Genomic DNA, 12,893 nt, shown 5'->3' on the forward strand with positions numbered 1-12,893 from the left:
GCTAACATCGTCTTTCTTTCAAATGGCTAATTTTCTTTCATTTTGTAGCATTTTCCGATAATTTTCCTTTGGTTTCATTCAACAACTGAAGCCAGAAAGGAAGCACCTAGTAAAAAGGTTACCACTCTTTTGAATGTTAAAAAAAATACTTATTTTTTCCCCATTTCAGTGTTTTACAGAATTGAAAGAAATAATATTTAAAAATCGAGTCAAAGAAATGAGTTATTTCTATTTTTTCCTTTTTTTTTTCTTTTGGTTCATTTTTGTGACTAAAGTGCTGTAAAAATTCTACTATAAAATGTTGTTTGTGGGTTTATTGTGCTGTAGAGGCCTCAAAACTTAGCTATATATATAAAAAATTGATATAAAGAATGTTATTACTTAGAGTAGGAATTAACTTTGTTCCTAACACTTTTACATGATGTAACTGGTGGTCCATGGTTTGTTTTGAATCCAATCCAATTTAAAAATATTCTCAGGGGATGAAGAGGTATTTAAATATATAATTTATACTGTTTGGGCCTTAATTCATCTAGAGAGTAAGGGGTGTCAGGCTGGGTGATTTAAGTCTTCTGGCCTGAAGATTTAGAACTACATATTTACACAAACTTTTAGTTGGTTGCAAAAATTCTAATTTGATGGAAAGTAAACAAACCCATAACACTGAAATCCATACACTTACATTACTTGGTGGGTCCTCCTATAATCTTGTGACTCTTTTCATTTGAAAAGGTTTTAAAAAAATCTTAATTGTTGCTCCTTGGAATTCATAAGGGGTGTTTTGAGCCTCAGCAAAAGCGTAACACTGGCATTTGTTTTTTATTCGTTCCGCTGCATGGTTTGGGGTCTCTTCCCTTCCGCAGCTTGGTCTTGTTGGTGCTCTTAAGTGTGACAAACTGCAAGTCGAGAGCTCTTGTCCAAAAGCTGCGGAGAGGCTACGGGCACTCACCCCTAACTTAGGTGCACTGCCCTGCTGTTGAACTGCGGGCGAGGTTGGTTTGCATCTGGGATGGGACAGGCGTTCACACTGGTGCCACTGAAACCCCAGGCTCTCCGCATAAACCCACACCACACACAGCAGAATCATATCGCCATTGGCTGGTGTTCCCCAGACACAGGGCATACCGCGGAGTAACAGGAAACCCTGGTTCCTTGATGTCTCCTGGCAACCAGTTTTGAAATCCATTAAGACCCTTGGAGTTCATGATTTAGCTCTTGTTTTGTTGTTGTTGTTGTTCTTTTTTTTTTTTTTTTTTTTTTTTTTTTTTTTAAATCCATGCTGTCATAAATGCCTGTCGTTCTGCAAATTCAGGAAATTGCTGTGAAGCACTAAATCTCAATTTTCAGTGTGTGTGGATTACCTGTTTGTGGAATTAAATTTTATACAGACGTCTCTTTTGCTCCTGGTTAGTGGCGCTAATTAAATAAATGGAAATTCTCGCAGGAATTAGAAGCTCCTACTTAACGGGGAAGATTTCAGGATCACAGTGCATAATCTGAAATCTAAATGACCCAGAAGCTGAAACATTACCCATAATCACATTGACGTTTCCAGAAAGAGTGATGAGAGTGCTGTTAAGGGCGGCGAGCGCTGACGCCAGAAGTTGCCATATCTCCAGAAACCCCAGTTTGCCTTTTTACCCGTCGCAAGTGAGAACCAGAGCGCATTAGGGCCTCGGAGTAAAAAACGCAGGGTCTGGGACTGCCGCACCGGGGTTGAGTCGGGTGCAAGTTTCTGCCGAAAGAGGGCGTTGGTCTGAGACTAGAAGAAATTTGTGGATACGGACGCCTAGTTAAATGAAAGACCATTTTAACACATTTTCAATGTATTTAAATGTGCAGGACTTAATTGTCAGAATTCTCCCTCCTAGTGTAGCACGTTCACATTGCAAATGACTTGCAGAAGAAGGTCCAGTTCCGTTTTGACCTGCCCAGCCGCACGGCGGACTCCCGCGATGCTCCTCTGGTCACGGACTTCTCCAGAGCCGCTTCCCTCCGGTCTCCACCGCTGTTGTGGCTGTGGCCAGTGAAAGGACTGGGTCTCCGAGGCAGAACTTTTCTTGGCGTCGCGGAACCACGGCACAGTGCCTGGAGCGCTCCAGATGAGGAGCGGTTGGATCTTTGAGCGCTCAGGTTGGTGGGGAGCGTGTGTCGTACCCGGGGGACCTACCGGAAACGTTTTGGGAAAGGCAGTCCCTTTATTTAGGTACCTGGTTTAGCAAACAAAGCCCCGAGGACGCTTTGGGGATGCTTTCCAAGCTTTGTGACACCTCCAGAAGTTGAACCGTTCGCTCGCCTTTGGGAGCAACAAGTTTCACTTTCCTGCTCTCAGTGAGCTGACGGAGGGTCCATGAACTGGGACACTGTGACCCCGGCACCACTGCGATTCCAGCGCGAACCTGCGTGGCCCAGCGGGAGGGGGCTGGTGCGGGGCTGAGGAAGGCGGGGTGTGGGTGACGCCCGGGCCAGCCGGGCACACCAGGTCCGCGATGGAGCCATCTGCACTGGGACCTTGGTCCTTGTTCCCTGACCTTGCACCGAGGGACCAGGAAGGTCAGGTGCTCGCCCCGCGTCGGTGCGTCGGGAGGGAATGTGGCCGCAACCAGAAAGGTGAGAGCAAGCGGCACCTAAGGATTATTGCACCGAAACCACAATTTCTAGAACCATCCCTTTCTCCCAGTCCTGTTGTTGTTGTTTTCTTTTTTTTTGCACGGTGTGTGTGTGTACGTGTGCGTGCGCGCGCGCATTTCTCTACTTTAAAGCACATTTCCTTGTTTAAAGCCAGGAGCTGGAGCTGGCAAGGGAGAGGCGGGGATCGCAGAGGCACGCGGCGTGGTGGGGGCTCCTGCTGGTGCAGACGTGGGCGATTTCAGCTTTAAGGAAAAGGCCGAGGGCCGGCGGGGAGTGGTGGTTAGGGACAGGGGCGCGATGGGTAGGGAAGGGGTGCGGGGAGGAGCCCTGATGTAAGAATGTTAATGAGAGACTCCCCCAGCCCAGCCCCCACTTCTTCCCACCCCTACCCACCCTACCCGCTGGAAATACAAGCCCGGCCTCGGAGTGCCATGTGTGGTAACACGCTCAGCCGCTGCCACGCTATTTAAACGCGGGCTATGGATCCAGGAACCGGCGCGAATCAATGAGATCAAACGCGAGGGAGATGCATCGTCAATTACAAACACTTGGACAAGTCTAACTTTTTTTTTTCTTTTACAAAAACGCTTTCAAAAGCAACCTTAGCAACGCCCAAATAAGAAGCCACCTCTAAGCAAAATAGTATATGTATAAAGGGAGGGCGAATATATACAAGTATATATGTATAGTACAGACGCACAGGTTTACACCCGGTGAACTTTTTCTTTTTTCTTTTTTTCTTTTTTTAAGAAAAACTAGTGACATTGCAAAGAAGGACGCTTCCTCTCTATCTTTTGGCGCATTACTGAAGGGGGTATTCTATTTCGTTAAAGCGCCCAAGGGGGCGCAGGGACCTTGGAGAGAAGAGTGGGGAGGAAAGAGGAAGGGTGGGTGGGGGGCAGAGGGCGAGTCGGCGGCGAGGGCAAGCGCTTTCTTGAGGCACGATGCGGTCTCTGCTGGTGCTCACTTTCTCCCCGTGCGTCCTACTCGGCTGGGCGTTGCTGGCAGGCGGCACTGGTGGCGGTGGCGCTGGCGGCGGCGGCGGGGGCGCGGGCATAGGCGGCGGACGCCGGGAGAGAGAGGCGCTGCCGCCGCAGAAGATCGAGGTGCTGGTGTTACTGCCCCAGGATGACTCGTACTTGTTTTCACTGACCCGAGTGCGGCCGGCCATCGAGTACGCTCTGCGCAGCGTGGAGGGCAACGGGACTGGGAGGCGGCTTCTGCCGCCGGGCACTCGCTTCCAGGTGGCTTACGAGGACTCGGACTGTGGGAACCGTGCGCTCTTCAGCTTGGTAGACCGCGTGGCGGCGGCGCGGGGCACCAAGCCTGACCTTATCCTGGGGCCAGTGTGCGAGTATGCAGCAGCGCCAGTGGCCCGGCTTGCATCGCATTGGGACCTGCCCATGCTGTCGGCCGGGGCGCTGGCCGCCGGCTTCCAGCACAAGGACTCTGAGTACTCTCACCTCACGCGCGTGGCGCCCGCCTACGCCAAGATGGGCGAAATGATGCTCGCGCTGTTCCGCCACCACCACTGGAGCCGCGCTGCGCTGGTCTACAGCGACGACAAGCTGGAGCGGAACTGCTTCTTCACCCTCGAGGGGGTCCACGAGGTCTTCCAGGAGGAGGGTTTGCACACGTCCATCTACAGTTTCGACGAGACCAAAGACTTGGATCTGGAAGACATCGTGCGCAATATCCAGGCCAGTGAGAGAGGTGAGCAGGGGCGCGTCCCGGACCCCGGGCCCTAACCCAACCGCTCTCCGAGGCTCTTCCTGCACACCCGTCCACTCTGCAGACCCCACTCCCCCTTGCGGCGCTGAGGGCGGGTACGCGCGGGCACTCGTTCAGGTATGCGCTGTGTGGCTGCGACGACCTTTGACGACCGCCCATCGCGGTCGAGGGGTGTACATAGAGGGTCCCAGGGAGGTGAAGGGGTTGGAGGGGAGGGCGTCTGAGCCCGCAGCTCCTGCGTGCCCAGGTCCAACAGGTGCTGTCAAACCACTTGGGTGCTTTTTCTTCCCGGTTTCCACTTTGCCAGCACTGGGCTGGCGATTAGGGGGCGCACTCCCAGTGACTGGCTCCATCCACGGTCTGAAGCATCCGAGACGGAAAGAACTTGTTCCTCATTCCTTTGCCGGCTTGCACCCCAACTTAGTGCGGAAGCGTCCGCGGACGCCTCGCAGCCAGGCGTCACCACTTGGCTGGCCTGCTCTCGACGTTTCCCTGACTGTTGTTTCCACAGACCCCAGGTTTCTTTTAAAGGCTTGTTGAACCACTCTTCTCATTCCTTTCATTTCCCTTCCAGCCCCTTATAAACGAACTTCTGTGGTTTCCATCAAAAATGCCCCTGTGTGTCTGAATTCTGGCTGCACTCACTTCCCCCGGCGTGTTCTGCAACGCAGTCCTAATGCGCCCAGAGCTAAGCTTTGCGGGAGTACCTTTAGAAGAAACGGGAGCTGAATCTTCTTTCCACCTGTCCTCCAAATTTTCTCCATGGGTCTTTGGGTGTTGGAATAAAACCCAAACTGAACAAAGGGCTCGAGGCTAAGGATGGTGGCTATGGCTGCGGGGAGCGGGTGGACGCGGACGTGTAATCGCCAGTGTGGCCCATTTTACTGTAGGGTAGAATCTGAGGGAAGGCGGGCTGAGATCCCAGCATAGCGGCGATCCCTCCTCCCTCCAGTCAGGGATTAGGAGCACAGCGATGAGGGAAAACGGTCTCTGCTCCCCCTCGGCGCTCACGCACCTGGAATCTGAGTGGTGCAATCCCGGCAAAGCTCCCCGAGACCCCAGTGCCACGCGAATGAGACCGAAGGGGAGCGGAGTTGAGCCAGGCGCGGGGCGCGTCCACAACTTGGCATGGCCGGGCACCTGGGCGTTGGTCGTAGGGGACAGCGCAACCTGAGGCCCAGGGCCCCAGGAACAGGTGAGAGTGGACAGAGAAGCCATCAATATTGGCGCTGCAGTCACCGCCTTGCCATCTTGGCCACCTGGGACTCACCCTTTAGAGCAAAGAGGCGAGAGGTGTTTGACAGTAGGAATGCCTGGCCAAGTTTTGAGCTCTCGAACTCCAGGCTGTCTGTGCCGAATCCCTGCCAGCCAAGCAGGCGGGGCGCGGGCTTTGCCGATTATGAAAAAGGGCACGTGTGTCCAACGGCTGCGGGCTTGCCACGCCTCGGCAAGGAACCCACATCTAAGCTCCCAACTCGCAGTCGCCGGGTTTCTGCAGCCTCCATGGGGGAGTCTGCGCCCTGGGCTGCCATGGTTCCCGGAACCTGCTTCTTTAGTTCTCGGCTTTCGAGGGCTAGGAGCTATAAGTCAGAGACTTCCCAAGGCGGGCTGGGGCTTGGGGTGTGTCACCCTACGGGCGAGATCCGCGGTTTGCTGACTTGTCCGTAATGCCACTACCCTGTAGGTCCCGATGTCAGCGGCTGCCCCGGCGCACGTGGCCTGGGATACAAAACCAAGGGCGTGTGTGAGCCCAGAGGAGGGCAGATCGCTGCCCGGGCCCCTCAGCCTCACAGCAGTGGCTGAGGCCTGGGACTGGGCGGACGGCAGTTCCCTGGTGGGCCTGGGGACTGGTGCGCCCCGGGCTTCAGAGGACTAGGGCTGCAGTCGGCTGCTGGGAATTATTTTTTAATTCCAAAAGCCTTATAGACGTTCCGAAGTCTCCTTGCTTTTTTTTTTTTTTTTCCTCCAAGTTTGCATTGAGTGGTGAAAGTTTGCTTAACTGACCTGTATATTTTACAAGTGATAAGATTAGTATTTTACAATTCTTACTCTAAAAAAGATTTCCAACAGTGACCTGGCAGATATTTAGAAATAGGAAACACAAGTTTCTCCTCTAATCGTCCTCACCCTGCCACCCTGAAATTCCTTACACTCAAGAGAGAAAGTTGCCTAATAACAAAGCTCTCTTAGGGGACCTTTTACAAACACATTGAAATAACACAGTTACTTTACCATAAGAAGTTAATGTATTAAATAGGGCTTCGGTATATGGTTGCAGTGAAGTTTGTGGCTCGGTCACCGACTGGGGATCTTGGACTGCTATGAAACCTCTGTACCTCAAGCTCCTTAGGTAAAGTGGGGGTAGTCAGAGCACCCAGGTCTTTGGGAAACTGGGAGGGTTAGAGGAGCTAACCCAGGAATGCGTGGGAGCAGTGCCAGGCGAATACAAAGTGCTCAATAAATGTGCGGTTTCATTGTAGTTATTGTTTTATATATGATGACAATCACCTTTACCCCAAGGGTGAGGCCATGCCATGGGAAAGAACCCTGGACTGAGATGCAGATGCTCTGGACTTGGCTGGTTTCCTTATGTGAGTTTTCTTCTCTGTGAAGCAATGTGTGGGGTGAGAATCAGGCCTCTTCAAACTGATATTCTCACCCAAGTGTGAAAATGCAGCTGACAGTATTTTTGCTTTTGAAAATTCCCTATTAAGCATTATGAATTAAAGTAGGAGAGTTCCTCCCTATTTTGGTGAGAACATTGACATTACTTTTTTTTTGGACTTAAGTTTCTCTTTAAAACCAAATCACACATGTTTGAACAAGTAAAACACTGACATGCCAGCATCTCAAATAATAATGCGACTAAAATTTCACATGGCGTACTATAGAAAGAAAAACTAAGGGACGTCAATTATTCCTTCATTTTAAGGATTTACCATCTAAGTCAATAATTTAAAATCTTTTTTTCCTGTCATGTCTTTTGCTAATACCACTAAAATAAACAGACCTGAACATATATTATTTTTAAAAACAATGATCTTTATTTAAAATGGATTTTCTTATACAGCCAGCTACTGCCCTCAGTATTCCACACACTTAACAATAAATTTAGTTTTAAAAAGACAGGCTTAGAAATAATTTTTTCAAGCAATAAAAGCCAGTAGTTGTTTTGTCGATGCACTTTATATGGTGCAGAACTAGAAGTATCCTAATGCAAATGTTGTTATGTGAAGAACTGTAGTTGTATCCTTTTAGTTATTAGTATGTCATTAATCTGGGCCTGCATAATGACTGTATAACATTATACAGTTGGTAGAGATAGAGATAACAGTATTTAATCCATACAAGAGTCATTTATTTTTAGAATTAGTCTGGGGTAAATGACCGAGTGGTCAGTCAGCAGCATTTTTAAGGAAGGAACCCATGATAAGTGTAAAATAACTAACACAGCAGGGGAAAAAAGGAGCTTTGTAGGCTGCAGTGTGGAAATTCTAAAGGCCTTTGGAGTAGATGGAGCTTTATGAACAACAGAAATAAAGATTCAATCTCCATTTTGCAAACAATATCCATTGCTATGTAGTGTAGAAACAACCAGAGGGAAACTTTTTTGAAAAAAATTAGATTTACTTTTTACCAAAGTTTAGTTCTACAGCTATAGAAAGTGAGAAAACTACACAAGGTTTATGAGGATAAAAAGGTTCCTGTCTCCTACTCTCCATTTTTCACTCTCAATTCTTGTTAGCTGTTCCTGTAGGTATTGGCCTTCATATCTCTTAATAACATGCTACTTTTTTTTCAGTTTTAGGTCTTATCTCTTGGAATCCTAGTGGAAGAAAATTCTCTTCTCGATCATTCTATTGCCTGTTAACCACACATGCAAGCTTTCTTTCCAGTCATCTTTCCAATATGGTTGTGTCAAAATTTTTCTCAGTAGGCTGAGACAGGAGGATTGCTTGAGTCCAAGAGTTTGAGGCTATGGATTGCACTATTTGAATAGCCACTGCATTCCAGCCTGGGCAATGTAGCTAGACCCCATCTCTTACACAATCTTTTTAGTTAGCCCAGTATTCAGTATAAGCATTATCATTACTTTCTAAACGATAGTTAAGGTTAAGTCACATAGGCTCTTATGTTGCCATTTCCTTTTTTCCCCTAGTTATTTTCCTTGGAGTTAAAAAAGTCCATTTTTGTTTATTTGCTTAATTTCCTATGGATTTATAATTAAGTAATCTTCTAATTCTTTATTTTAAATCTCCTGAGTTTTTTTTTAAAATTATGCTACTTTAAGTACTAGGGTACATGTGCACAATGTGCAGGTTTGATACATAGGTATACATGTGCCATGTTGGTTTGCTTCACCCCATCAAGTCATCATTTGCATAAGGAATTTCTCCTAATGCTATCCCTCCCCCAGTCCCCCAACCATCAACAGGCCCTGGTGTGTGATGTTCTCCACCATGTGTCCAAGTGATCTCATTGTTCAATTCCCACCTATGAGTGAGAACATGTGTTTGGTTTTCTGTCCTTGTGACAGTTTGCTGAGAATGATGGTTTCCAGCTTCATCCATTTCTCTGCAAAGGACATGAACTCAGCCTTTTTTGTGGCTGCATAGTATTCCGTGGTGTATATGTGCCACATTTTCTTAATCCAGTCTATCATTGATGGACATTTGGGTTGGTTTCAAGTCTTTGCTATTGTGAATAGTGCTGAAATAAACATACGTGTGCATGTGTCTTTATCCAGCATGATTTATAATCCTTTGGGTATATACCCAGTAATGGGATGGCTGGGTCAAATGGTAATTCTAGTTCTAGATCCTTGAGGAATCACCACGCTGTCTTCCACAATCGTTGAACTAATTTACACTCCCACCAACAGTGTAAAAGTGTTCCTGTTGCTCCACATCCTCTCCAGCATCTGTTGTTTCCTGACTTTTTAATGACTGCCATTCTAACTGGCGTGAGATGCTATCTCATTGTGGTTTTGATTTGCATTTCTCTGATGACCAGTGATGATGAACATTTTTTCATGTGTCTGTTGGCTGTATAAATGTCTTCCTTTGAGAAGTGTCTGTTCATATCCTTTGCCTACTTTCTGATGGGATTGTTTGTTTTTTTCTTGTAAATTTGTTTGAGTTCTTTGTAGATTCTGGATATTAGCCCTTTGTTAGATGGGGAGATTGCAAACATTTTCTCCCATTCTGTAGGTTGTCTGTTCACTCTGATGGTAGTTTCTTTTGCTGTGCAGAAGCTCTCTAGTTTAATTAGATCCCATTTGTCTATTTTGACTTTTGTTGCCATTGCTTTTGGTGTTTTAGTCATGAAGTCCTTGCCCATGCCTGTGTCCTGAAAGGTATTGCCTAGATTTTCTTCTGGGTTTTTTTTATGGTTTTAGGTCTAGCATTTAAGTCTTTAATCCATCTTGAATTAATTTTTGTGTAAGGTGTAAGGAAGGGATCCAGTTTCAACTTTCTACAGATGGCCAGCCAGTTTTCCCAGCACCATTTATTAAATAGGGAATCCTTCCCCCATTTCTTGTTTTTGTCAAGTTTGTCAAAGATCAGATGGCTGTAGATGTGTGACATTATTTCTGAGGGCTCTGTTCTGTTCCATTGGTCTATATCTCTGTTTTGGTACCAGTGCCATGCTGTTTTGGTTGCTGTTGCCTTGTAGTATAGTTTGAAGTCAGGTAGCATGATGCCTCCAGCTTTGTTCTTTTTGCTTAGGATTGTCTTGGCAATGTGGGCTCTTTTTTGATTCCATATGAACTTTAGAGTAGTTTTTTCCAATTCTGTGAAGAAACTCATTGGTAGCTTGATGGGGATGGCATTGAATCTATAAATTACTTTGGGCAATATGGCCATTTTCATGATACTGATTCTTCCTATCCATGAGCATAGAATATTATTCCATTTGTTTGTGTCCTCTTTTATTTTATTTTATTTTTGTTGAGCAGTGGTTTGTAGTTCTCCTTGAAGAGGTCCTTCACATCCCTTGTAAGTTGGATTCCTAGGTATTTTATTCTCTTTGTAGCAATTGGGAATGGGAGTTCACTCATGATTTGGCTCTCTGTTTGTCTGTTATTGGTGTATAGGAATGCTTGTGATTTTTGCACATTGATTTTGTATTGTGACACTTTGCTGAAGTTGCTTATCAGCTTAAGGAGATTTTGGGCTGAGATAATGGGGTTTTCTAAATATACAATCATGTCATCTGCAAACAGGGACAATTTGACCTCCTCATTTCCTAATTTAGTACCCTTTATTTCTTTCTCCTGCCTGATTGCCCTGGCCAGAACTTCCAACACTATGTTGAATAGGAGTGGTGAGAGAGGGCATCCTTGTCTTATGCCAGTTTTCAAAGGGAATGCTTCCAGTTTTTGCCCATTCAGTATGATATTGGTTGTGGATTTGTCATAAATAGCTCTTATTATTTTGAGATACATTCCTTCAATACCTAGTTTATTGAGAGTTTTTAGCATGAAGCATTGCTGAATTTTGTCAAAGACCTTTTCTGTATCTATTGAGATAATCATGTGGTTTTTGTTGTTGGTTCTGTTCATGTGATGAATTACGTTATTGATTTGCATATGTTGAACCAGCCTTGCATCCCAGTTATTTTGTAGATATTTTGCACAGTTGGCCACTGTGGGTTCTTCAACATCCTCCTGGGGCTTCCATCACCTGTCTGTAGAGCTAGATCCCTGTGTGTTTCTCTTTTTTGATTATGTTTCTGTTTTGGTGGAGCACATCTACCAAGAGCTTTCTGAGAAAGGATGAATAAGGCCGAAAGTTTGAGATGTTTTGTGACTAAAAATTTTCATTATACCTTTATACATAATTATAGTATTCTAGGTTGGAAATAATTTCCCTCAAAATGTGACAGTATTGCTTTACTGTCTTCTAAATTCTAACATTGTTATTAGAAATCTGGAATCAGTTTGGATTCTGAACTTATTGTTCGTTGCTTTGCTTTCCTGGAAATTTTTAGACTCTTCTCCTCTTCCTTGTGTACTCAATAGGCCTCTTTTATCCAGAAACTCATATCTTTTAATTCTTTTAATTCTGGGAATACTTCTTAAATTATTTCTGTGATACTTGTATCCTTTTCATTTTCTCTATTTCCTCTTTCTAGGTTTTTTCTAATTTGGATGCTAGACCTCTTGGAATAATCCTCTACTTTTCTTACCTTCTGTTTACCACCTATCTTTTTTTTTTTTTTTTTTTTTTTTTTTGTAATTCATCTTGTTTGGATATTTCCTTGGCCACTTTTAAAGTTACTGTTGAGTTTTTCATTTTTGGTATCATATTTTCAGTGTGTAGGACATGGCATACTCTGCTTTGCTTCCATGCAGTAATATCCCTCTTTTCCTTCTAAATTTAGAATTAACTGGAAGTTGGGTACAGTAACCAGATGGAGAATATGAATATATCCCTATTATTGATAAAACCAGTTGAACATGGATTTAGATCTATTTCCAAAAGGGCCTGCTTGCTATTACTTCCTCCCAGAATTAGGCAGGAATATCTACTAAATCACAGACAGTGCCATTTAGCTACAAATCTCCCCTGCTAACTCTTGACCATGTGACAAAAGAAGCCCATGATGTGTGCTCTCTGCAAACAGCCACAACCCAAAGAAGAAGGAAGAAAAGACTGAGCCAGCGTACTCAGTTTTAGGCTCAACAGTCAGACATTTCACTTCTTTTCCTCTTGTTGGGGGTGAGGGGAGGGAAAATGAAAGCACATTGAGAGATGAGAAATGTTAACCCATTAGAGGTTTCTCCCAATGAAAACTTGAGGTTTTGGAAATAACTATTCCCCCGATTCAGGGATACTACTTGGAATGTTTTTGATTCTCTGAATTGATACCTCTTTGCATTTCTCTCTGCTGTCCTTAGAGTGATTGCAAGAACATGATGCAATAATGAGAAGTCATTTACAGAAGTAATTGTGGGAACCAGATGATGGAGGGTGGCATGGAACATTGAAAGTTCTTTGGCAAGGAGGATAAAATAGAGTAGAATGAGGAAAAGTCTATACATAAAGTTAGAGTTACATCGTCGTCCCCTCTTTTAGAATTTTAACAATTTGACCCAAAATTAATATTTATGTATTTAACTATACTGAGATACAACAAAAACTGCCTTAATTAACCTCCATTTATGCAGGTCGCAGGATTAGCTGATGTTCTCTGTTCTCTATAAATCTTATCACTTGTTGGTAGATGCTGGCAGCTAGTAGAGTTCTCCTGAGTGTGCCACACACTTCTCATACTTCTTCATATGTTTTCTAAGAGTTGTCCCCAAGTCCGTTGATGCTGGTTGTGCTTATTATGATAAATATGTAATTTAATTAGTTATTATATAAATTGATGAAACATAAGCAGGAAAAGAAAGTTATTTTAATTAAAACTATTCTAAACCTTTTGATTGTATAAAGGCAAGTTACTAAAAATACTTGCTGTTCAATTAGGCATGAGTGAGACAACCCTAAGAGATTGGGGAGCATCATAAAAATCTAGGATCG

General features: G+C 45.0%; 2 protein-coding genes across 5 annotated transcripts in view; both read left to right on the forward strand.

The window, feature by feature from the left end:
• The window catches only part of TARS1 (threonyl-tRNA synthetase 1), a 1,036,507-nt gene that overhangs the window by 279,530 nt on the left and 744,084 nt on the right, over positions 1 to 12,893 (forward strand). The window lies entirely within an intron of this gene.
• Positions 1,657 to 12,893, forward strand: part of NPR3 (natriuretic peptide receptor 3) — a 92,849-nt gene continuing 81,612 nt past the window's right edge. For 2 of the 4 annotated variants that reach the window (XM_050793838.1, XM_050793839.1), the window contains exon 1: positions 1,657 to 2,610. In XM_050793838.1, the coding sequence (XP_050649795.1) occupies positions 2,490 to 2,610 (121 nt within the window). In that variant the 5' untranslated portion in view covers positions 1,657 to 2,489. Of the gene's footprint in view, positions 2,611 to 2,924; positions 4,345 to 12,893 lie in introns of those variants that run through there. The other 2 variants (XM_050793836.1, XM_050793837.1) reach the window with 1 other exon arrangement.

The sequence above is a fragment of the Macaca thibetana genome, chromosome 6, assembly GCF_024542745.1.
Source record: "Macaca thibetana thibetana isolate TM-01 chromosome 6, ASM2454274v1, whole genome shotgun sequence".
NCBI classification, from domain to species: domain Eukaryota; kingdom Metazoa; phylum Chordata; class Mammalia; order Primates; family Cercopithecidae; genus Macaca; species Macaca thibetana.